This window comes from Mustela nigripes, chromosome 11, assembly GCF_022355385.1.
Source record: "Mustela nigripes isolate SB6536 chromosome 11, MUSNIG.SB6536, whole genome shotgun sequence".
NCBI classification, from domain to species: domain Eukaryota; kingdom Metazoa; phylum Chordata; class Mammalia; order Carnivora; family Mustelidae; genus Mustela; species Mustela nigripes.
In genome coordinates, this window is record NC_081567.1 from 21,848,902 (window position 1) to 21,874,405 (window position 25,504).

The 25,504-nt window shown below is 44.7% G+C and overlaps 1 protein-coding gene across 1 annotated transcript in view; it reads left to right on the forward strand.

Annotated features, from left to right (window-relative positions):
• The first annotated feature begins 7,092 nt into the window (after window positions 1-7,092).
• The window catches only part of CACNG3 (calcium voltage-gated channel auxiliary subunit gamma 3), an 82,521-nt gene continuing 64,109 nt past the window's right edge, over window positions 7,093-25,504 (forward strand). Inside the window, exon 1 of the mRNA XM_059415954.1 lies at window positions 7,093-8,138. Coding sequence (XP_059271937.1) covers window positions 7,928-8,138 — 211 coding nt within the window. The 5' untranslated portion in view covers window positions 7,093-7,927. The remainder of the gene's footprint in view (window positions 8,139-25,504) is intronic.

The following is a 25,504-nucleotide window of genomic DNA, read 5'->3' on the forward strand; positions in this document are numbered from 1 at the left end:
TTGAAATATTTTCTGGAAGAGTATTCATGGCCAAACATCTTATCTGTAGATAATATTCAAGCATGAGCCGCACTAGCCCCACCGTATACACCTGCCATACGAAGCTTCTTTCATTCCTTCACAGTCATCAAGCACCACCTTTCAAACACGCTAGTCCAACTGCCTGGAGCACGGTTTCCCCAGCTCTTCACTTGGCCACTCATCCTTAAGGGTCTGGTGTAAATGGAACTTCCTCTGTGAAGCCTTCTTCAATGACCCTCCACGACATTCGTTGTCCCCAACCTGCTCTTCCCCTCACACAGCACTTGCCAGCCCTCCTTGTTTTCTTCAGCAGAATTTCCTAGGAGCAGAGCCTGAGGCAAGATTCTGCTACCAGTGACTTACGGAAGGAGTGATCTTTTTTTTTTTTTTAATATATGTTTTTAATTTAATTTAATTTCTTTTCAGCGTAACAGTATTCATTGTTTTTGCACCACACCCAGTGCCCATGCAATCTGTGCCCTCTCTAATACCCACCACCAGGCTCCCCCAACCTCCCACTCTCCACCCCTTCAAAACCCTCAAATTGTTTTTCAGAGTCCATAGTCTCTCATGGTTCACCTCCCCTTCCAATTTCCCTCAACTCCCTTCTCCTCTCCATCTCCCCATGTCCTCCATGTTATTTCTTATGCTCCACAAATAAGTGAAACCGTATGATAATTGACTCTCTCTGTCGCCAAACTGTGGAAAGAACCAAGATGCCCTTCACTGGGTGAATGGATAAGGAAGATGTGGTCCATATACACTATGGAGTATTATGCCTCCATCAGAAAGGATGAATACTCAACTTTTGTATCAACATGGATGGGACTGGAAGAGATGATGCTGAGTGAAATAAGCCAAGCAGAGAGAGTCAATTTTCAGAAGGAGCGATCTTTAAGGAAAACCTGTAAGGGGGTATGGGGAGCAGCGTGATGAGGAAGGCAGTGGTTCTCCACTTGTGATTTCTCAGCACCCTTAGCATCACCCAGGAACTTACCAGAAATGAAAATCTTCGAGAACCACGCTAGATGCTCTGGGGAGTGGAACTCAGTGATCTGCTGTTTAGTCGGTGCTCTAAGTGACTCTGATGCACACTACAAGTGTGAGAACCATGGGGAAAAGGGACAAAGTCAAACAAGGGTGTGGTCCCAGGCAAAGTCTAGCCCTGATGGGGCCCAGGGAAGACCCTGGAGCATAAGGTGCACCACAGCACTGTCCCTCTGGCAAGAGGACAGTCTTTTGCACCCTTGTTACAGCCCCTCATTGACTGCAATTTGCCCCTGAGGGAGGGCCTGGAAGTTCCTTGGGTTCAGCTGCTCCTATCAGCTGAGAGCAATTCTCCCAAGAATGGGCAGCTGAGAGCAGGCAGAAGGGGCTAAAGAGGTCAAGCCTGGGGTAGAAATGCACCAACCCAGTGAAGGGGATCTGGGCATCTGGGGGTAGCAGCAGCATCTACTACAGCTGTGCGATTATGTCAGTCATTTCTAGTGGACTGAGACTTCCAGATGATCAAAACGTGTCTATCTGGCTTATTGCTGGCTTTCCCGTGTCTGTCGCAGTGTGTGAAATGTAATGATTCTCTTTATGCAATTAATTGATTCATCAAATGCTAATTGAGTGCCTACTATATTCCGGGCACTATTCCAAGATCTCCTAATTTAAATGTGAACAAGACAAAGCACCTGTCCTCCTGGAATTCTTTTTGCTCTAGTTGGGGGAGATGACAACAAACACAGAAACACACATACGTACCTATGTCCATATACATACAGACATCCCTAGGATAATGTCAGATATTAATATAGGCTATGGAGAAAAACTAAACAGAGTGAGAGGACAGAAGCACGGGCTGTTATTTTGGATAGAGCAGTTAAAAAAGGATTCTGTGAGAAGGTGACATTTGAGCTGACATGTGAATGAAGGGAGGGATTGAACCAAGAGAACATCTGGTGGCGGCAACTTTTATGTAGATGCAAAATTATTTCGAAATAAATGTGGTTGGGTTTTTTTATTTTTTTCCTTTAACGAAAAAGGATATCTCAGGGAAGAGCATTCCAGGCACAAGGAATAGACAGATGAATCACAGGATACACCTGGCATTTCTATACCGATAAAGCAGGAGGTGGCTGAGAGAGAGATGGACAGGTGGCAAGCTGCATAATGTTTTCATTTATTTTTTTAACTGACTTTAAACATTTATCAAAGTATACACGCACAAGATTTTAAAACACCAAACAGGATGGAAGGCCGTATCTGGCTGTCCCCAGGGACCGATCTCAAACCTGTCCCTCTACCTCAAAGGTACCCCGGTTAGGGGGCGCCTGGGGGGCTCACTGGGTTAAGAAGCCTCTGCCTTCGGCTCAGGTCATGATCTCAGGGTCCTGGGATGGAGCCCTGCATTGGGCTCTCTGCTTGGTGGGGAGCCTGCTTCCTCCTCTCTCTCTCTCTGCCTGCCTCTTTGCCTACTTGTGATCTCTGTCTGTCAAAGAAATACATAAAATCTTAAAAAAAAAAAAAAAAGGTACCACAGTTAGGCGTTTCTGTCTTAGTTCAACTTGCTTCACCTCAAATACAGTCATAGGATATTTTCAGTTCCTCTGTTGGTTAGTTTTGTCATTGTCAATAACATGCTCCGTCCAGCCTCTAGTTCTCCTTCCAACAACTCCAGGCAGTATATCTTGGCTGTTCTGTTTGTAGTATCAGGGTGCCGCATCTCTGCCATCACCCCCCACGCCCCGGTCCACCATCAGGCCCATTTAGAAAAGTCCTTCTCTTTTCACCTTCATCCCTTGGAATAAGGGCACAGACAAAAGGTGAAGCTGCTTTGGTATCATTGATGCTTAGCCCCATTCCACTCCTATCAGAGGGCTCCGGTCTCTTCAGAGTCCCCCCAACCCTGCCATGTTGTTTTCTCATTCTTGATCCTGTCTTACTGCGGAGACCCCGGGCATCGTGCAGGGGCTCCGAATGGGAATTGGGCAGACTTTTTAGTAGTCTTTTAAGATGGCACAGAAATTTCTCCTACTTGGAAAACTTTCTTTACCTCTCTTCCTCAGCTCACAGCGGCTGGTCCTGGTAGCCACGTTTGTACCACACGACCCTGTCTCTTGACCACAGCTGGTTGGGCCAAGAAATGGCATGTGACACAAGCTAGACAAATCATTTGCTGTCCCAGAAATTTAGAATTGGGACGATAACTTCTCACGTCAGTAGAGATGATGTAAACACTCAAAATATAGGTTTTATCTTGAAGATTAGAGAGTAGAGAAGCAAAATGATTTTCTCTTTTCTTTAAAATTTATTTATTGATTCCAGAGAGAGATAGAGAGAGAGAGCAGGGGGACAGGCAGAGGGAGAGGGCCTCAGGCAGTCTGACCCAGGCAGGGCTTGATCTCACGACCCTGAGATCATGACCTGAGCCAAAATCAAGAGTCAGATGCTCAACCAACGGAGCCACCCAGGCACTCAGGCAAAACAGCTTTTCTCAACAAAAAAATAGGAGACAGAGATGAAAAATGAAGTGACTGTTTAGACTTCTGATAGCTTTTACTTCAAGTCCTTGCTGAGACCTGATTGTCTTTGCCCTACGGTTCCTTGAAACACCACTATATCTTTATACACAACTTCTTAAACAAACTTAAACAAATTCTTAAACAAACTCCAGTGAGTTTCCACTGTTTACAGCCAAATGTAGTAGCAAGAGACGCCCTACTCTATAATGGGCTTCTCCGGGGATAGAAACCGTATCTTGATGGTCTCCCAAGTGCTATGTCTTGCCCATGGTGGGCACTCAAGTAGCATTTATTGAATCGAAACAAGTGTCAGCACTCCTTCCCAAATGACACAACCACCTCCAGGGGGCACTGACCCCTCCTGTGTTGAGAGTGACTCTAATACATAAAAGGATACACAGAAAAAAGCTGGTAGTCCATGCCAGCTACTGTGCTAATGAGTCCAATAAAAAAGAAAAAAAAAAAAAGGAGAAGAAGAAGAAGAATCCTTAATAAGAGATTCAACATCAGTTTTAAACTACTTCAATGCCTCCCAATTTCCCATCACAAAAGTAGGATCAGAAAGGATCACCCTCAAACAGCGAGGTGGCCTGGCTCCATCCTGGTAAGAAGAGCTAGTGCTTTGAATCTCTTGGGTCCCTGATTGATCTGGTGAAAGAGCCCTCTACTGGTAGAAATGAGCAATTAAATCTAGGCTTAGAGGCCGATTCCACACACCCCAGTATATCCGCCTACACAGTCAATTGAATGAAAGGATGAGGTCACCCCCTAGTAAGTGGGGAGTCATCCTGGGGAACTAACTAATGGCCTCCCTACCTCCACACTCCCACTCCAGACAGGTGTTCTGACTTGCTCCAAATGCAGGCTCAGGACTTCCTACATTCTGTGATCAGCTTTGGCCCTGAGCAGAAGTTGCAAAGGGTAAACCTGCCTTTCCAAGCCAAAGGCTCAGTGTAAAGTTCTGTCTTAACACAGATGTCTCTTTCTCTCCTCCAGAAAAACTGTCTACATCCTGACCTACAATAATCACCTCCATCTGCCTGAGCTCCTGACCCTTCTCTCCCTACTCTACACTATCCTACATGGTTACCCAGTTCCTTCTGCTGAATCTCCCAAGTACAACACCTTGTCTCTCTGGCTTTATATCACAGAGCTGTGGAGTGGAGCTGAAGCTGCTTTCATTTTACTGCAGGTCTGTGAAAGGAGTGACTGGAGCATACTCTCCCTAAGCCCAGAGCCCACTAACCTTACATCTACATGGTCCTTCTTCGAAAAAAGACCTTTCTCTTCCTTTCTAGAGTAAGGGAAGAAAGAAACATATCCTGGAATGGCTGTTTGGCCATTTTTTAAAAAAAGATTTTATTTCTTTATATGACAGACAGAGATCACAAGTAGGCAGAGAGGGAAGCAGGGGGCGGGGGGAAGCAGGCTCCCCACTGAACAGAGAGCCCAATGCGGGGCTCCATCCCAGGACCCCATGATCATGACCCGAACCAAAGGCAGAAGCTTTAACCCACTGAGCCACCCAGGCACCCCTGTTTGGCCCTTTTTAAAGTATTTTATATTATTTACATTTCTAAGAGGAGGGTCAGAAAATTTCACAAATTGAATAGCACCTCCCAGGAAAGATCAAATTCACCTCCAAGATACAGATAGTTTTTTACAAAAAAAAAAAAAAAAAAAAAAAAAAAAAAAAAAAGCCAAAACAGAACATTTTAATAGGAAGCAAGTTTTCTTTTTTAAGAAAAAAATTAAGTAACTTACAGACGGTCTTGGATACCTTTCCCCATTGTCTCCTCTTGTTCTTTGCGGGGTAAGGTGAGCCAGGCCCGAGTTTATCTGTTCCACTTTGGTTATGTGGCAGGGTTTTCATATTTCTACTTCCTGCCTATAAAGCAGTGCTCGTGACCCATGATATATGCATATGCAATTAAATGTAGACAGGTGCACAAGCATGCACTACGCCTATACACGAGCATGCCTACCCTCCCACGCACACAGCTATGCATTTGCAGCAAAACTATTCACATGGCCCACAACACTGCATACAGGTATATATATATTCGCATACATCCTTTTCTTCTGCAACAAATTCACAGGCATTCAGAACTCCTAACAGCACTGAACACAGCACAGGTTAACATTTAAACACCGCAACTGGATATTCAAACCTATGTATGCATGGATATGTTTATCTACCACCAAGAATCAAGTCTTCAAGTGACCTCAACACCAAAGAAGAAAAAGTAGCAAAGTCACCGAGAAGTTGTGATCTACATTTGAGAACTCTTCGATATATTGCTACTACTCAGTCATCTGCATAGAAGCTCTCCAACAGATAGCCAGAGATTGCACCGGGAGACTATGTGTCTGTGATGACCTCCCATTTTTTTTTTCGTCCAGTTAAATAACACTCAAACATGACAGCTGACATCGGACACATCTCAGAAACAACCCAAGCAGCCTCAATTCCAAACACCCGGCCTCTGGGTATCCCTCCCATCATGCCATAGGAAAACAATAATAAAGGCATTCTGTGGACTGTCCTTAGCTCAGTGTGCATTCGTTGTATATGCCAGAGTACATAGTAATAGAGAGACGGCCGAGTGCTGATTCTTTGCAACACTGTCTATTTCCAAAGGGAGAGTCGCATTAGCTTTCAAGTGTGCAATGGCATTTGCACTTTGGATTAACAAGGAAAGCAGACCTGGTTTCACCTGCTTCATGGTCTAACTTAGAAAAAGATGCTAACAAATGAACATTCTAGGGACCTTTGGAAAGAATCTCACATTTTCATGGACTCTCCCACTTTGAATCCATCAATCCCCATCCCCACCCCCAACACACACAAATGTAAGAATATTAAAACATGTGAGGTGTATTCAGAGACCAATATTTCACACCCCATCGCCCCAAACCTGTGAGATGTGTACAACAGAGTCCATACACATTTCAGTCCCTTCTGTCTTTTAGGAATACGGGATCATATGTATATGAACAGTTCCGGGGCTGATCCGAGCACGTTGTCTCTGGTGTAAACCAGAGCTCCAGAGAAAGGAGGGTAGACATATTGGTTTGTTTTCTGGGGAATCAAATTGAGACAGACGATACACAGATGTGCCTGTGACAACACTTTTCACCCAAAGCCCAAGGGAGACACAGCTCCGTCGCCCGGAGTCGCCGGTCCCTTTAAGAAGACTCCGGTCTTCCCCCCAGTGGGCTCCAGCGGCGCCCGCAGCAAAAGGCAAACTTGCCTGGCTCATTGGTGGGGGGGGGGGGGGGGGACGCCGCTGCTGGGTGGGAGCTGAGAGCGCGCCAGAGTGCGCTGCGGGCTTCTTTCCCCTTCCCCTTTCCTTAACCCTTGCGGGAGCGGAGGAACAGGGCGGTGCTGCAGCACCGACGAGCCGGGGCGCTGACTGCCGTGGGCTCCGGAAACTTTGCGCCGAGCGTGGGATTGACTAGGCAGAGCCGAGCCGGCTAGCTGGCCTGGGAAGGGACGGGGGAAGGGAGGCGGGAGGGAGGTCCGACCCTTCTGCACCCCAGGTCTCTAGCCCGGGGCGCTGGAAAGGCGGGGGTGCTACGGCCGCTGCGGCGGGGGGAGCTGTCCCTTCAGCACCATGGACCTGAAGCCTGGGCGTTAGGGAGGCGGAGGCGGGGCAACAGGCGGGAGCTGTCCCTTCAGCACCATGGACCTGAAGCCTGGGCGTTAGGGAGGCGGAGGCGGGGCAACAGGCGGGAGCTGTCCCTTCAGCCCCGCGGACCTTTGCCCTCAGATGAAAGCGCCCGGCCCCCGCCCCAGGACTCTGTCTTTTCTCCAGTTTGAGCGGGGGTGTCAGGAGCAGGCGGAGAGCTTTCCTGGGAGGCTGGGGAAGCAATGAACACTCTTCTCAGCGACTCGCCTCCCAGCAGTGCTATTTTTTGCCATCCGCCCTCACCCCCAGCACACGCGCTCGCACACACACGCACGCACGCACACACACACACATAAACCTCTCTGGATTTCTTTGCCTAGAGTCTCCCGGGGCTGTGAGGAGCCAGGCGCATCTCAAACCAAGCTGGCAGCTCCAGGCTCCGGAGCCATGCCCTGCACGGACCCTCCTCTTTACCAAGCTCCTGAGGAATGAAAGGAACCCAGGGATCCTCAGAAGGCAGCAGTGATGTGGACCAACCCCCTGGAACCTGCACCCTTCCAAGGGCCATAGGCGACCCAGGGAACCGGAGAGAGCTCCAGACAGGAAATCCCAGCTTTCCCAAAGTCTCTGTGGATGGTGACAAAAGGAGACCCGAATTTTTGGAAAAGCCTGCCCTAGGTTACCCAGCTGCAGAGTGATTTTCCCCTCTGGCATTGAACCTACCGCTCCAACCCCCAGCCATCCAGAGTACCATGAAGAATTATGAGGATGTGTGACAGAGGTATCCAGATGTTGATCACCACTGTGGGAGCCTTCGCAGCGTTTAGTTTAATGACCATTGCAGTGGGCACGGACTACTGGTTATATTCCAGAGGTGTGTGCAGGACTAAATCTACAAGTGATAATGAAACCAGCAGGAAGAATGAAGAAGTAATGACCCATTCGGGGCTGTGGAGGACCTGCTGCCTAGAAGGTATTTACAAATTTCTCGCAATGGCCCTAAATAATGCAGTCTCTGATATTCTGATATTCCAGTGGGTGTTTGGGGGAGATGGAGACAGTGATGGGGAAGGAGGAATAGTTTGAATTATTGCTGAGAATGTGCAGATGTCCAGATTGTTCTGGCAAGACTAATGCTGTGTGGGATGAAGAGGTTCGGTCTTACTGATTGTTTATGGTTTAAGCTTCAGGAGATGAGATTTTGTGGTACTCTTAAGCAGCTTCTGCAGTTGAGCAAAGTCTCCAGATCCAAAATTCCTAAGCGTATGGTGAACTGCTTTGATTTGTGGCTTGTGATAGGGTCTTTGGTTCTGCTTAAATTGCATTTCAGTGGGGGTTGGGGGGAGAGGGAGAGAGGAAGAGAGAGGAAGAAAGAGAGAGAGAGGGAAGGAGATATGGAGAGAGAGACTGTGAGCTAGGCTGGCACACTCCGAGCTATTTCCTTATTTCTAACATAGTCTTATCAGTTTCTTCTGAGTTCAGTCTAAGTAGATATTTTCATGAACTTGCATTGCCAACCAGACTAACATATGTGAACCCCTACACACACACACACACACACACACACACACACACACACATTTTAGCAAAACTTCCTTATTAATACATGTTTCATTCACTGTTTGGGACCAAAACAAAACTGGAGGGTTAGTATTTGATATCCACCTGTCTTCTTTCTTAAATCATCTCCAAACTCAACAAATATATTTTCATGACATTTGCATAAGATTGATTCTCCAAAAATCACAGTTTCTAATTTTAAAAATTGAGAATTTGCCCTAAATTATTACGAAGACAGCAGACCAATTTTTAGAATGTCAAGCTCTTGGGTAGCCTGTCTCACTATTCAACTTGCTTTCACTACACCAGAAGTCACTCTCAGCAGCGCTGGGCAATGCCTGAATGTCAGTGGTAGTAAATAAAAAGATAGAGAAGAAAATCAAAGCTCTTGCGAGCTTATGTGCCTGAGGGAAGGCACTGGATTAGAGGGGCAGAAGGGAGTTTTCTCAGGCTTCCGAGCAATCTGTGAAGCTTGTCACACTGATGAGCAAGGAAATCTGGGTTTCCTGTATGTTGCCCTTCCCTGTTTGCCATTGGTTCTCCATGCCTGCATTCCCACTGGCTGGCTTTGTCGGGGCTTTTTGAGAACTTGCATTTATGTAAATCACTTAGGAAATCATGCTATGACATCACTTGCTAGTGTAATATTGCATCATTCTCTGGCCTTCTTCCCATGTCCTGACAGTCTGAACAACTGCTCTCCTGACTAGCACTACTATAATCGATTCTGTTTCCAACACAAATCTGCAACTGGTGGAAACCCCAGGTAGGAAAAGACTACTTTAAATGCAACAAGGATCACTGTGCTTGAAGTCAGAAGACCTGAGTAGTGCTGCAAACTATCTGTGTGACCTTGGCTAAGACATTTACCTCCTCCAACCTTCGCTAATCAATCTGGGAAAAGATTACTTTGGAATAGGTGATCACGAATTAGCACTACCCAAAGTTCTTAGTGTATCCAGTGTACCAATGGAAATTTTAGAACAATTATTTCCCAAACATGGACAGAAATCTAATATTTGTGATCACTGGTGATCAGATGTGATGAAGTCATTTACCTTGGGGAAATTCCATAATTCTCTTTCCTCTATTGACAACAAAGAGTTGAATTACCTTTTGTAAAGCTGTGATTTGGTGGATGTCTTGATATCTACATGGTTCTAAGAATGACATAAAAAATCTGAGCCAAACAAGGTATATATGTAAACCATGTTTCAGTTATCCCTGGTTCTTCTGACTCTTGGAACAAAACCTGGGAATGTACAATTAAACACCAATTTTGGCTTCCCCTATTAGGGCCTAAAATCCCTAAATCCTTTCTCAGAATCTTTCAACTCATGGTTTCTCTCTTCTTCAACATCATGTCCTACACCCACAGTTTGTACAAAGAATTGGAACCCCACCCAGGCATTCTGTGGGCTTAGTGGGAGAAGTGAGAATTTGAATCAAGATGGAACTGGATGCATCCAAGATGTGCTCTTGGTCAGGTGAATTCTTTTGAGAAAATTTGTTGCAGTCTTCATGCAATTTGACTCAGACATATATTTTTTTTTTACATTTTTTGAAGTATTAAATACAGTAACTTTAATGAGTCACAGTGAATTTTTAGCTATGTATAGACCCATGGAACCAACACTCGGCCTTGGCTGGCATCTGAGCCAAGGTTTTTTGTAGGGTATTGAATATATCAAGTGTGCAAGGAATTTCAGTAACCTCTGATTTCCGGCATGCAATGGGCAGAATCCATCCTCTGGAGTAAAGGTGTATCCCTGTCTCTCATTCAGTATCTCTTGTCTCCTAGAGTCTCAACATCCTCATTCTTCTTGTCCTTTAGTGTCAAAGAGTAACTGGAGGTCTTGCAGCTCAGTGTTCCCTGATATCAAATTAGAAGAATCAATTCATCCACACTTTTTTAAGAGCCATGAGAGAATGTGGTTCTTTTGTCCAAAAGAGAATGCTCAGGAGGGACATGACAGCTGTCTGCAAATATCTGAAGAGTTGTCATGTAGGAAAGAGATTTGAAATGTTCTGTGTGGCCTCCAGGGGGTAGAAGTAAGATCTAGAAGAAAATAGGCTTTACCTCAATATGAATAACCATGCAATGTGGAGTAGAGAGCTTTAAGAGGTATGGGTTCTCTATCACCAATGATATTCAAAAATAAGGAAACTACATCAGTGTTTCCAAACTTGGGTAGTCATCAGAATCACATAGGGAGCATTAAGAAGAAAAAAAAAAAAGATTATTAGGCCTCACAACTAGAGTCTCTGCTTCCACAGGTCTGTGGTGAATCTGAATTTTCTGAAACTCCTCCAAGCAATTCTGATGTTAAAGCCAACATGTATTGAGTATTTACAATGGGCCTGGCAACATTGCATGTGCTAAGAAGGATCACATCGCTCAAAGGAGAGAAGGGATGTTTCCAGTTTTCATTTCTATAACTCACCAGAATGTCATTTATATTTAGTACTTACTCTGTGCTAGCTCTGTTCTGACAATTTTGAAAAATTAACTTTTTCCTCTTCAGAGGAGCTCATTGATGGAGGTATTATTATTATTGTCCTGGTTTTATAGGTGAGGAAACTGAGGCCTGGAGAGAGTACAAGACCTGCCTGAGGTCACATACCCAAAGCCAGCAGGCACTCCTTCACCTAAGCCATGTTGCTTCTCAGAGCATTTGCTAAAGCACATTAATTCACGCTCCAGTGGATAGGTTGCTACTGGTACAAACATTAGCTTGTGAGAATGCCCAGACACAGGGTTTTTCCATTCAGAAGCCTCAGGTCCCAGAACACTCAGCATGCCTGTGCCTCATCTGCAGGGGTGCAGGAGACATCAGACAGGCACAGACTTGGAGATGGCAAAGGACACGTTTTGAATGAAGAAACAATCGACCTATGTAGAGACACCCACATTCAGAAAGCCTGACTCATTATCTGTATCTGGAAAGCACGCGAGGCATTCACAAAGTAGGGCCCCAACTTGCTGCGTGTTTTCAATGACAGCATGTGGATTTGAATGAGAACATTGTTTGGTGTATGATTTCCCCCATGAAGAAGACCCCTTGGAGCCCTAGACTCAAGCAAAGTGATGTATTTAGAGAATGCAAAGACCCCAGTGGCCTGGTAGCAAGGGACCCTGAGCTCTCGTCGCATTTTTGTCACTACCAGTTACAGGAATTGTGCATGTTCTTTTCCTCCGTTGGGCCTCAGTTTACCCAGTTCTGAAATGAAAGCTTCAGATAGGGTTAGGGAGTGAACAAATCCCAGTGTCCATGTGGACGAGGCAGGTAATGTAACAGTTGCCAAGCATCTCACTGTCCTCTTAACTTGGTTCTATAGGGGGAAAGCCACTGCACTTGAGAGGGTATATGGTAACTGAAACATGGTCTCTGTGTGGGGGGCGACAGAGAATGGTGGGGACTGAGGCAAACTGGAGAACCCAAGCCCCAATCCAAGGGACAATTACTATATGACTTGAGTTGATTCTTACCCTGGAGAAATGTGTCCCAAAATTTATCCCAATATTCCAGATATTTAAAAACCATGTGTAAAATCTCTTAAGTTTTAAAATGTGGCCAACAAAATTAACTTTTTAAAATTGCACTGCCTGCCAGCCCAAACTTTTCTCGTCATTGAATTTGACCCATAGGCTGCCAGTTTAAAGGCCCTTTTAATCCAAATTTCTGTTATTTCCCTATTTCATTCCTGAATTGTTGTCCACTAGTCAATAATCACTTTTTCAGTTCATTTTTTTAAAAATGCTGACTAAGGGAATAAAGCCCACTTAGCTTTTAGGACAAGGAACTTAAAATTATGGAAAAGAGTTTCCATAAACTGCTATTTCTTCTACAGATGGGCCTGGATGACATCAAACATCTGGCTGAAAACCTGAAAAAAAAATTTAGCCAGTCATTAGAAGTTCCCCCATATTTCCAAATCTCCAGATGGTTGACTTTTTCAGCCAGATGGGGTTGCAGCTTTATTTATGTGTTCAGAAGCCTTCGGGGAAGCTGCAAAGATGTGATTAAGGACAGGGATAAGAGAAGGACATAGCCGTGGTTGAGTATTTCCTATGTGCCAAGCCCTGTGCTGAGTGCTCTCATATATGGTAACTCATACAATTTTCATATTTCCTATCTCCCTCCAGTAGAAGAGAAGGACGGGGATCCTTGTCTGTTGGGAGCACCGCTCTACCTCTACAGCTTAGCAACAGTACTGAGTAGTCACTTCCGCTCCTCTGCTCTTACATCTGATGCTGCACCTTCCCTTAGATGGGAGTGCAAAATGCTCTGACTCTCTTCCCTACTCTTGATCTTGTCCCTGTTCCTTTCCCTGCATGGTTCCTCTTTGCTTCTAAAGCCCAAGAGGTAAATAGAGGAGAGGAGTGGACTGGAGTCTTAAGCAGAATGTGGGTGAGTGACTATGCCTGTGTTTGTGGGACCAGTCAGGATTGGGGAGGTGGCAGAGGTTGAGGTGCGAGCATGATAACATTCAACCAGAACATGTCTGTATAGCCATATTGCTTGCTAAAATGTTGAAATACTTGCCTACTTCTTGGTAAACAGCATCTGGCCCAAGTCCCCCATCAACCCTCCCCCTCCCACCACCACTATAGCTACCCTAGCTTCTTCTGGAACCTCCCAGACATCTATGAGATCTGTCCAGTAAAGGGTTAAGACCTGGCCCAACAGAGGCCATCGTGATCCCGACCCCATGCTATGGAAACATCCATTCTGACTGGCTGGTCTCACGTCCTACCTGTGATTAAAAATTCTGAATCTTATTCCTACTTTCGTCATTGGTCGAAAAGACCTACTCCTCTTCTTTCTACCTCAAACCCAGCCAGCTACCTTCGGACTCCAAGATTCTACCCATCTTAAGAAGTAGATGATTTGAAAATAATTCTGTTCACTTCATCACTTGAAATTTTATTTTCTGAATTGGAAAAAAAGGCAAGGGATCTGCATTCCAAGGTTGGGTAACTACTGTGGGCTATTAACGTGGTGACTAGTGTGGGTTACTAGTGTGCATCGAGAAAAAATAAGAGAAGAAAAGAAACCCACAAAAAAAACCCACACACAAAAAAAAAAAAACACAAGAAAGACTGTGCCCTTCGAATGTTTTCTTGGAGCAGTGTCTAACAATCCTATCAGAGGGGTCATCTGATTCTTTAGAGAAATGTAATTTTGTTTGGCTTAGTTTTATTATAGATAAAGGACCAGTGGTATAGTTAGATGCTTACTTGTAGAAAATTTGGAAAGATGCACATGAATTTGCTCATTAGAGGTGCAAATGATTTCTGTTCATCAGAAGAGATAAGCTCAAATGTAGATTTATTGCCCTCCCTTGAGGACATGAATCAGTTTTACATCTAACTTGACAATCTTACTTCAGAATTTTTTTTCCCTGAAAAATATATATAACATCCTCCTTTGAACTAGCTTTGTCATTCTGCTAGTTCTCTCATTGATGAGTTGAATTAAACTTGACATGAGCTCTTTGTATATTTTAGGAAAATGATGTTTCTAACTATTTAAAAATTATACTCTGACATGTGGAAGCACCCCCAGCGAAACCAATGTTTCTGAAAGAGACTCCCACAAGACTCCAAAGTTGTTTTGTGTTTTCCTCCATCCACATGACCCTGCCAGAGCCCACTTTTTCATTGTAGGAGCAAATGGGTCTTTAATCATTTGGGCACTGTTCTCTGACCACAGAGACTATGGGATAACAGCAGGGGTTTTGAAGTCAGGTGAACCTGGGTTCTTACCTGGATCCTGGTGTTTATTGGTTGCAATGCCTGGGAAATTGCTTCACCTCTGAGCTTGAGTTTTCTTGCCTGTAAAATGAAGACACACAGTAGCAAGCTCTAGCAACTGTTTCTATTTCTGTCCTTCTTGTCATACCTCTAAATAATACATTGACCAGTAGTCCACTGACATCTTTTTTAAACAACAACCATTTGCAAAGACAAATGATAAGCTAGCTTTCTTATGCCACCTCCCTTTCTCCCAAAACTTCTGGTTCCTCAGCGAGTTGCCTGTGGCTCCAAGAAGAATCTTCACAACGATTGAGGGTGCCTGCTAAAAAAGAGAGGCTGGCATCACATTCCTGGGTTGGAGCCTGTTCCTCTGGCTGCTTCAATAAGGAGGCTGAGAGACAGAATAGCAATGGGGCTGCCTTTGTGGAATTGGGGGGGGGGGAGTTTTACAGGTTGTGTGGATCTGGTAGTGAAGGGCTAAGCTTGAGCCATTTGGGCAGTATCCCACCCAAGAGAGAAGCCCATTAGGCAAGAAGACCCCAGTCAGAGCTATACAATGTCATGACGATGTTGCCCTGCACAGGGCTGCTGGGTCTAGGCGTGAAGCAGGGACTGAGAGTGAGCCCCCACCCCATTCCCCAAACCATGCACCTTGGCCCAGAGCTGAGTCCATCCAAAGGAAGGAGGACCTTTAAAAAATGTTCACAAGGTACTGTATAGTTCAACTGCAGGTCCCCCAGCATGGCGCCATGAGTTACCAGTGATGGGGGTACCAGAGGGGGATGGAAGATACTGGCTCAGACTCCAATATCCCATATGGGGGAGGGAAGTTGATGTAGGAAGGCCCCCTAGGGTTCTCCAATCACCAATGCATGTGCCTCCAAAAGTCAGTCAACATGTCGACCCCTGTCACGCAGAGAGCCCTGACGATCAGTGTTGGCTGGGGAAGTGGTAACAACAGACAGTAAAGGTTTGCAGACTCACCGAGCTAAGTGAAGTGACATTTTGGCCATTTCTTTTTCCTTCCTGTTCCCTGCCACAACACACCAAAGGCGCTAGAACCAAAAAGAGGGATGAGTAGAGATAGCGTATTGCAATCTGGAAGTTTTAACAGGCAAAAGTGAGTGGAAAGTTATGACCTCCGCCTAAAATGTCATTAAGGAAATGAGGGGTTGGATATAACACAGCTGAAAGCTAAAAATAAAACATATTCCACTAATTTGAGATTCTTCAATAAACAGGGTATATGTCATCATGTTTTGTCTCTAAAATTCTAAAGTTGGAAACCCAGTGGTGTGTATCTACTGTGATCTATAATTGTATCTCAGGGGTTGGCCAACTATAACCCTTGGGCCAAATTCAGCCCATGGACAATTTTCGTACAACCCACAGGCTAAGAATATTTTGCATTTTTAAGTAGTTGGAAAAAATGTAATAATATCCAATAGTATTTCGTGACACATAAAAATGATGAGAAATCCACATTTTAGCATCTATACTTCTGCCTGTTGCCAATAAAAATTCTATGGAAATTTGTTTTCTCTCTTGTTATATATGTATAACATATAGTATCCTCAGTTTTGCTGCTTGGCCTGCAAAGCCTAAAATATTTACTGTCTGGCCCTTTACAGAAGAAGTAAAGTTTGCCAACTCCTGTTATATCTCAGTGGAGAGGCATGGAGGAATCTATAATAACGTTTTATTTCTAGAAGTACCCTTTGTTTTCCTGAGAATATTGGTTGTTGGGGGGCAGTGGTGGGGTTTTTTTGTACTATTTGCCTTTATCGCAGACTCTTCATCTGAGCAGGTGTTCTGTGAGTCCTCTTCTCTTTCCTGCAGAACTTGCACTTAGTTAGCTCCTTGCCCAGTTAGTACTATTTTAATTCTTCCTGAGACATGGAGAGGTTGAAAGAAAGTCAGTGGGATCCCTCCCTTGTAAAGGGCTCCTGGAAAATGCAGCCCCTGCTCCGGTACACAGGGACTGACATCTGTCCGGGCTGACCAGAGGGAAAAACTTTGGGAACCGGTGTTCTGATGGTAATGAAAAGAACAGGACACCAGAGAGAGGGTGAAGGTAGACTCGATCAGACATGGTCACCGAGTGAGGGTGAAGAAATTGACGTCCACCAAAAAAGAGGCAATTGCTATTGGAAGTCAGATAGAAATCCCCCTCCATTTGCTCTGCGGATAAGGTTCAGCAAGCTCATGAAAACATAAGACAAATATTCTGGAAATGGGTGCTTTTATGGAGACAGATTCATCCTCCAAAAATGTTAAGAAACACTAAAGTAGAGCCTAGGGCAAAGGTAAAAGCTGGCATGACCTGAGGATCTCCCAAACCGAGATGGGAATTGAAGACGTAGAAGTACACAAGGTGTGCCAGAGGAGACCCAGTGGGTATGAGGAGGGAAAGTGACAAAACCCTAAGGAGCATTAACACTTGAGGGGCAGGAAGCAGAGGAGCTGGTGAAAATTGGAAAGAAAAGCAGAGATGAAGAAGAAGTGATCAAGATTTGACTCACATTTTAAGGGTCTGCAGAGGCTTGCTCTAAAAGGATGGAGAACGGTTAAGGCGAGACTAGCAGCTCTCCGGCCCACGAGGTTTGCATGAGAGGACCCATGTCCCGGGCATACCTGCCCTTCCTCCTGGAATCAGTAAACAGGTAGGGCATCCATAGGGATCCTGGGGGCTACATCCAAGGAAGCTGCAGAAGGAGAGGCTGGGCCCTGAGAACCCCAGAAAGACGTGCCAAGGAAATAATAAATAGCTAACACTTAATGAACACCTTCTGTGTGCCAGGCTTTGATTACTAGGGCAGACCAAGCATTTATTTCTGGACTAACCCCTGAGCATTGATTGATTGGTTGATTGATTGATTGATTGACTTAACAGACACATACTGTACCTGCCACTGTTCTAAGTGAGCACTTGGCAAATATCATTTGATATTTAAATTACGTCTTCAGGAGGTAGACACTGCTATACTCCCTGCTTTACAAATAGGAGAACGGAGACCCAGAGAGCACACGGTTGATAACAGAGCTGGGATTCCAACCCTCCCCTGTGCTGCCTTTCGTGACTGTACTCCAGGCTTTTGGATAAGCACCTCGTGTAAACAGATGCGGCTCATAATAGCCCTGCATACTGCTCACTATAGACCTGTTCCACCCACAAGGAGACTTGAAGCTCATAGAAGTGAGGTAGCTTGTGCTAGATCGCCCGCTAGTGAGCTCCCCAAAAGCTTCACCCTCACTACCACACTGCAGTGCCTTTGCTGAAGGACCGGGCTGGTGGGCGGGTCTCCTCCAACCTGCTCACTCCTTTTTATTTTTTGGGTTTTTTAAAATAAGATTTTACTTATCTGAGCGAGTGAGTAAGAGAGAGAGAGCAAGCATGAGCTGAAGAGGAGGAGAGAGAAAGGGAGAAGCAGACTCCCTGCTGAGCGGGGAGCCCGATGGTGCTTGATCCCAGAACTCCAGGATCATGACCTGAGCAGAGGGCAGACAACCGACTGAGCCACCCAGGTGTCCCTCCAGCCTGCTCACTCCTATGTCAAGAAGGGTTAGGCGTCAGTCACTGGCTCTGAGCCAACCAGAACATTTGTGTAAAATAATTACCCCAGCCTTTCCCAATTGTTATTACAAATCCAGCAAGGTCAGGGAAAAGAAACGGTAAAGCTAACAAGATTTAGATATTGTAGCAATGGGCTGCTGAGAAACGCCCCCTCTGGAGATCAAATGTAAATTTTCTTTAAATGGCAACACCAATCATTTGGAAGTGAGAAGAGCTGAGTTTCTTAAGGAGTTTCTGATTCAATGCAAGTGGGCAGAGCATTGGAGATTTTTGCATCTTCTACACTGGATTTGGGTGTCTGCAAACTTGGGGATGCCATTAGGTTCATGGCTGTCCCACTTCCCAAGCGGTAAACTTGGACACGTCATTTGTTTTACTTCTTCAAGCTTTTGACTCTGTGTCAGGCAGGAATCAAGTTCTGGTTTAAGGATCTGCAGCCGGATTTTCGTGCGGCACTCAAAGAGCGAAAATCATCTTGGAAGAACACAGACACCCATTAGACATGCCATAGACCAATGCACCAGGCCTGGTTCTTAATGACCTTGGGCTTGGAGAGGCCAGAAGTGGGCAACTAAGATGAGGTTGAGGTGAGGCAAGCAAAGCCTGACACCCTATACCTACCTTTCAACCTGCATGTTTTAAGAAATATTATCCACGATCTTTTTGCTGCCCAAATGCACTACCAACCTTATTTTGCTGAACTGGCACATAGTAGAGGCTCAATAAGTATGCAGTGAATTTGTTCCTTGAGAGTAGGCAATCCAATAACCTTGAGCTTCTCCTAGGGAACCCATGCTAATCACTACCAATCACTCTTCTGGTCTTAAGTACTTATAAACCACTTTTAAAATAATGTGCCCTATAATTGCCATCTTAATAATTGGTAATTCAGTAGCCTGTATTTGGAGGAAGTCTGGCTTCATGGTCTTGAAAATCTCTACATCATCTGTCCGTCCCTTCTTTTCCATTTTTTTTCCTCAACGATTACGCAGAGTCGTCCAATAATCCGGGTACAAAGCTGGGGAAAGACAAAAGTAAATACATGTTGTGTGGACATATTGTGGGCAAACCCAGCAGATACTGTTTCCATTCCTCGTGTTTCAGAGTCTATCTATACTTGGTTACCTGCGTGTTTGGGAAATCGAATCTCCACCACTCTGCATTCTGTAGCATATGCTATTCAGCGTCACGCAAAGCTGCTTTGGAACACAATAATGCCTACCTGTGAAAATGCTTCCAAAAATCACAGGTAACTGTTGAAGCATCTTCTACCATTTCAACTATCACAAAATCCTACTGTCACCTGTGGAAATTCGTTTTGGCATGCAGCAGTTCGTACAGATGCATTATTTACAACAAATCGCTGTGACCCTTTGCAAATTGCAGGACGACAGAACCAATTAGCTGTTTATCAGCTTAAGGTGCCTGAAAATATACCCTACCGAGTAAGCCCTGGTTTTTCAAAATATTACTTTTCACCAAAGACAAATCTGGCTTGTGATCAAAATGCTCTAAGTGTTTAGACAAAAATCAAAAGATCAAATCAAGAGGCAATGATGTTAATCTGAGTCAGAGGTCTACTGCACAGCATAGTAATGGCCTTCCTCTGCTTTTTCACTCTGTGCTGAGTGATGGCTTAGCTCCTGAGCACAGGGGAGATGACAGGGTTAGGTTCCAAGAGATAATAAGGTCTGAACCAAGGAAAATTCAGTCTGGACCACCCCCGAAGATGATTTTCCAGTTATAGTTCCTGGGTCTGGGCTGCAGTGCCATCCCTTTGGCTTAGGTAATGGACGGTCCTTGCCAAACCGTCCAAAAGCTCGAAGGTTCACTGGACTGGGAAAGGGAAAGAGATTGTAAATAGGGTGATCAAGGTAGGCTTCTGTGAGAAGGTGACATTTAATCCTGGGTATAAAGGAGATGAGGAACCAAGCCAGGTGGCTATCAGATGGAAAGAGCATTCCAGATGGGAAAAAGCAGGAGGTGCAAAGGCCCAGGGGTAGGACATGGATGGAGTATTCAAGGAGCAAGGGAGTCACTGCAGCTGAAGAGGGTGATGAGCTCAGAGGAGGGAGTATATCAGTTGAGGGGTCTAGACCCCAGATTGTGGAAGACCTTGAAGGATGTTGTAAGAACTCTGACTTTGACTCTGAGTGAACTAGAAGGCTTTGGAGGTTTTGAGCTGAAGACTGACACGTTCTTGAGTTCGTCACGTCCAGGTCTTTTCAATGGAGTTCTTTGCTGCTTGATGGAAGGAACACTTTGTCCTGTGACTTCCTTTGCTTTTCTCAGGCAAGAACTTCAGCTCTAGTCTTTAAAGTTTTTGCCTCATCTTGCCCTGTTGCTTCTCAAAGACTGGGCACAGTGGAACAACATCCATTCACCATCATCTTCCTTCTTCCCCTGAAAGCAAGTCCCTGGTCTCTTATTGTTTTCAGTATTGTATTTCTTACTGTGGGGAAATGGGGGGATAATAGTGTTGTGGAAGTTTCTCATGTTTATCAAATCTTGCAAAGTTCTTTGACTCATCCTCCCCAATGGGCAGCCCCTCCTAACTCAGATTCTCACCCTCCTCCAGCTCAGGCCAACATCTTCTCCCACTCTGGTACCCCTTCTCAGCTGGAGATCCAATAGGGGGTGGGAAGTGAGTGATCTGCATGTGGGGGAACTCCAGCCTGGCTCCTGGCTCTTTACATCCTTACTGAGCACCTACTAGGTGCTAGACTTTATGCTAGGTGCTAAAGATTTGGCAGAGAACAAAATAGACAAGTTCCCGTCTTTGGGAAGTTCAAAACTGTAGAGGGAAGATGCTGAGAAACTCCTCTAAGCGAACAGAGCAGGGCACTCCTGGAGAAGGGAGTAGGAGTCCTGGGTTAGTCAGTGGGAGGAGCGGCTTGCCACAGAATGTTCTCTTAGGGGTATGCATCTTTTGAAGGGGTCTGGCCTACAACAAATGCCCAAAACACATTTGCCAAATGCCCTGCAAGGCTGCATTGGTTACACAGAGAAGAACGGACTTCTCCTGAGTGCTGAGGGCTGGAATGGAAATGAATTCAGAACTCCTGGTTTCCTATCCTCAAGCAGATGGAAAAGAAAGCAGGACGATAGCCTACTTCTAGAAATCCATGGAGACAAACTGAATGACTGTACATTCCTCTTGGTTTACATTTTTAAACTCTCTTTAAAAAAAAGAAAGCCTGGATATTTGATTTTTGTCATGCTCTTTGCGTGGCATATTTTTCTTACTGTATTTTTTAAAAACACTCAACATTCAAGTAACACAAAAACACATTCTCAGTATAAACTTTTAAAGCAAAACAGACGCCGGTTCCCCTGTACTCTATCTGTATCACCGCCCCTCCTTGCCCGCAGATGACTGCTACTTCCATGAACTTCTAATAAATATCATTTCCCTATCTTTCTGCTCCGCCACGTCAAAGAGATTAGAAAGGCTGTGTTTTTCTCTTCCAGTTCAAATCCTTCACCAATGACTCAAAAGCTTTTAAAAATTATCTTATAATTTACTAAGGCATTTAATCATGCACATTATTTCTAAAAATTAAATCACGCAGAAGGGTTCTTAATGACAAGCACCTGTCTCTCGGGGTGTTTCCTCCCCCTCGTCCCAAGTTCTACGGCTCAGAGCAAGGGTGTTTTCCCCCTCTTTAACCATTTCTGATTCGGCTCTTGCGGTGGTTACATCTCTATCTCTAGGTAACGCGTTTATCCTCTGTTTCTCGATTTATAAGCTATTGACTTCCTGCCATAATAGGTGAGGATTTAGTTAAGACATTCTACCCTCTGTATTGATATCCTTTCCAATTTCTAAAAGTGGCATAAATGCTTATTTCCTTTTCCATCCACCTTGGATAGAACGGGTCAGCTTCCAGCTTTCTAGAATGGTGGTGTCCACATTATTCCTTTCCACTTACCCTTTGTTTTCTCTTTGTCAAGATTTCATTCCGTTTGCATTTGACTCTGTAACTCTGCTAATGCCCTCCCCCCAAAGCTGGGGCTATGGGTCAGTTCCGAAGTTTGAAAGCCAATGAAATTATTATGAATAGGCAGACAATGTTCAGTGCAAAGCGATTTTCTAGGACTTCATTTTCTCTTTGTGGTTTCAATGTCACCATCTCGTGGCCGTTCAAAAAAAGGTCCAAATGGAGTCCCTTTTCAGTAACACGTATCCAGTTGTTCAAAATCATGCCTCATATTTTTCTGTGTCACACTTGGGCTTTTTGGTACAGTTTTCATTTTTCCCGGAGTTTTGTGAAGACTGAAAGGTTTGTTATTGTTGTTTTCTGAGCAAAATTGGGCTTTTTAAATATAAGTCCTAAGGTGGGGGAAAGAACGTTCTCGAAAAATCATACTACCCCCTTCTTTTTTTTCTGCTTTCTCAGGACAGTGTAGTACTTAAGAGCTCACCTCTATGGCCGGATTGCTCGGGCTCAGATCCCAGGTCAACAATGCATCAACAGTGTGCTAATGCTACCTAACCTCCCTGTGTCTCTGTTTTCATCTGTAAAATTGGGGTATGACTGCCCGTCCTCATGAGGTTGCTATAGGTATTTGATGAGTTCATACTTGTACAGCACATAGAACAGCGTCTGGCACATCCAAGTACTAACTTGGTGATGGTTGTTACCATCTTCCTGTGGTAAACAGAATGGACGGAATCTGCCCATCTGCATCGTTCTGCCCACAGAAAGGAACCCTCCAGAACATGGTTACCACCATTCTGCTTAGTCCCCCCAAAGCTTCAGATCTTTGCCTTCTGGAGGCAAAGCCAGTGATAACAGCTGATGGAGACCCTACGGGGGAATTAGATTCACGGTCTCTACTGACATCGTAAGCCTGACTCCTCTCATTCTGGTTGCTGAGGTGGCCAAAACCTTAAAGAATCTGTATTGGAGAATATCCCCCAGAGGAGCCACATTGAGGACCCAATTAGCCCTTGATGAATAACAATGGCAAGTGCATATCAAGTGCTTTACATGCATGATCTCAGTTCTCTCAAGAGCTCCATGGGGTGTTATACCCATTTTACTGACGAGCAAATGGAACACAGCAAAGTAACTTCCAAATTCTCCCAACTAGTGAGCAATCGAGGTGGGACTCAACCTTGTGTCTTTCAAGTCTGAGAATCGAGGTCCTTAATGCTGATGGAAGAGCGCAGTGTTCTCACGGGGTGTTCTGTTAATCCCTGGTGGTAAAAGAGGCCCCCCGAGACCATTTAATGGGGCTCTGCAAGGTCGGAACTACTTCCGAGTAGTAATAAGGTGTGATTTGTCTTTTTCATGGTGTTGACATTTGCACGGATGATGCCAAAGCAGCAGTGGGTGAGGCAGCCAGAGCCCAAGCTCCCACAAAGGCTGCAGTGCCAACCGATCCTAGTTGTCACTGAATTCATCACCACCACTCCCTCCCAGTGAAAGAAAGTGCTACTTTCCCTTTAAACATCCTCAGTGAAACAGTAAAGAAGTATTCATCTTATTAAATTTTATGACATCTCCAACCTCACATACAACAAAATGGGAAGGACCCAGAAAGCGCCTCAGTGACGAGCCAAAACCCACTGTTAGTCTCCAGCAAAACCACTTGTGCAACTGAGTTGTGTGCTGAACTGGCTGCAGTTTTTCCATAAAACACCATATTTACTTGAAAGAATGACTGACAGGCAAATTATGGTTATTCAGGCTTGGATATTTGGCAGACATTTTCTTGAAAATGAGCTAAGTGAGCCTGTCACTTCAAGGAAAGCCAATGATGGCATCTGTTGCCAAGGATGGAATTCAAGATTTCAAACGAAAATTACAATTATGCTGGTGTCTGCCCCTTGAGTGAATGTGACTTTTTTATATATATATTGTGTCATGACATGTGCCGAATTTGGAAGACCTGTATAACTCTGGGAACCAATATTTGTCAAATGACCAATGCATGGCATTAAAGAATTATCCTTGGGTAAAAGATTCAGTCAAAATATGGCATTAGAACAAGGATTTTCATGCCCAAGAGCATGAAAAGTTAATTAGTGTGGCTTCAGATTCCACACTGCAATCAGCCTTTAAGCTTGTTGAGTTTTGGTGTAGTATCAAAGAAGAAGATCCACAATTATCTTCAAAGGCTATTCAGATACTCCCTTCTTTGCCAACCACGTATCTGGGTGAGGCTAGGTTTTCTTCCTGTGCTTCAACCAAAACGTTTGGCAGCAGATCAAGTACAGAAGCAGATATGAGAATCTGTCTTCTATTAAGCCAGACATTAAAGAGATTTGCAAAAATGTAAAAACAAATAACACTCTTCTATTTTTTGTGGGTGGGGGGGTGGTGTGGAAAATATCATTATTTTTCATAGAAATATGTTATTTCTGTTAACATGCAGTTGCATTTAACATTATTTGCAAATGAATTTTAAAATAAATATTTGTACATGTTCTGAGTTATATTTTCCAAAACAGGAAATATAAGCAAATATAACCCACGTTAACAATGGCTCAATAATTTGCACAAATATAACGGAGTCCTGAGACCAAAACCTTTGAGAATCTCTGCTACAACCTATTTTAATTCTGTTGACAACCTTCAGGTGGTTGAGGAGGGAAACCAAGGAGCCATTTTCGTACTTTTCTGGGAAGATTTCCTTCTAGTTCTGCCTTATCTTCCCCACTGAGAGATGAAACAGTCCCTTGGCGTGTTCCAGTCCCTCTGCTCTGAGTTCTCTTTAGCAGCAGCTAAGCTCCACCATTGTTCTGCCATCACTAGGATGTAAGAGGCAATGTGAGGTTCCAGCAAATGCTGAAAGCAATGTCTTTGATTAAAATGCAACCCTGCTGATATAAAGTCTGACAGGGCCTGAAGGATTCATCGCACCTTGTGTCTTTGTTCATGAACACTAACAAAGCTCGGCCATGATTCCACAAAGAGCTGGAGGCTCAGGATCTGTGGAGAGATTCCTTACATGTGAGACAAAGCAAAGTGCAGGAACACTGAGCTGATTCTTCAGGGTCTTAGTAGATGGGGGGTTGCATTTATAAACTGTCTCCTCTCTACCTATAATCAAAGAACCCTGTGCATGAAGATGGAGAGTTTAGAGAAGGGAGGGGACTGCGGGGCTGCCATTGATCGGGCATATCTTCTGGCCAGTCCCAGTGCGAGGCATTGGGAAGCAGAGAGAAGTGAGAAATAGAAGGAAGGTTTGCGGATGCTGCCAGGAATGTCTGCTCTTGTTGGTCTGTTGGTTTGCCACCCCCCTCTTCTGGTAAGAGTATTCTGATCTGCTTTTTGGGCTACCGTGTCACACCATCACTCCATCCTCCGTCCATGTGGCTTGAGTGGAAAGGACTCCAGCCTGGCTCTCAGTAGGAGCACATGACCCAGGAATGACCTTGAAGATTATCAGAAGGTATCAAGAGTATATGCTAAGGCAGTGGTTCTCAACAGAG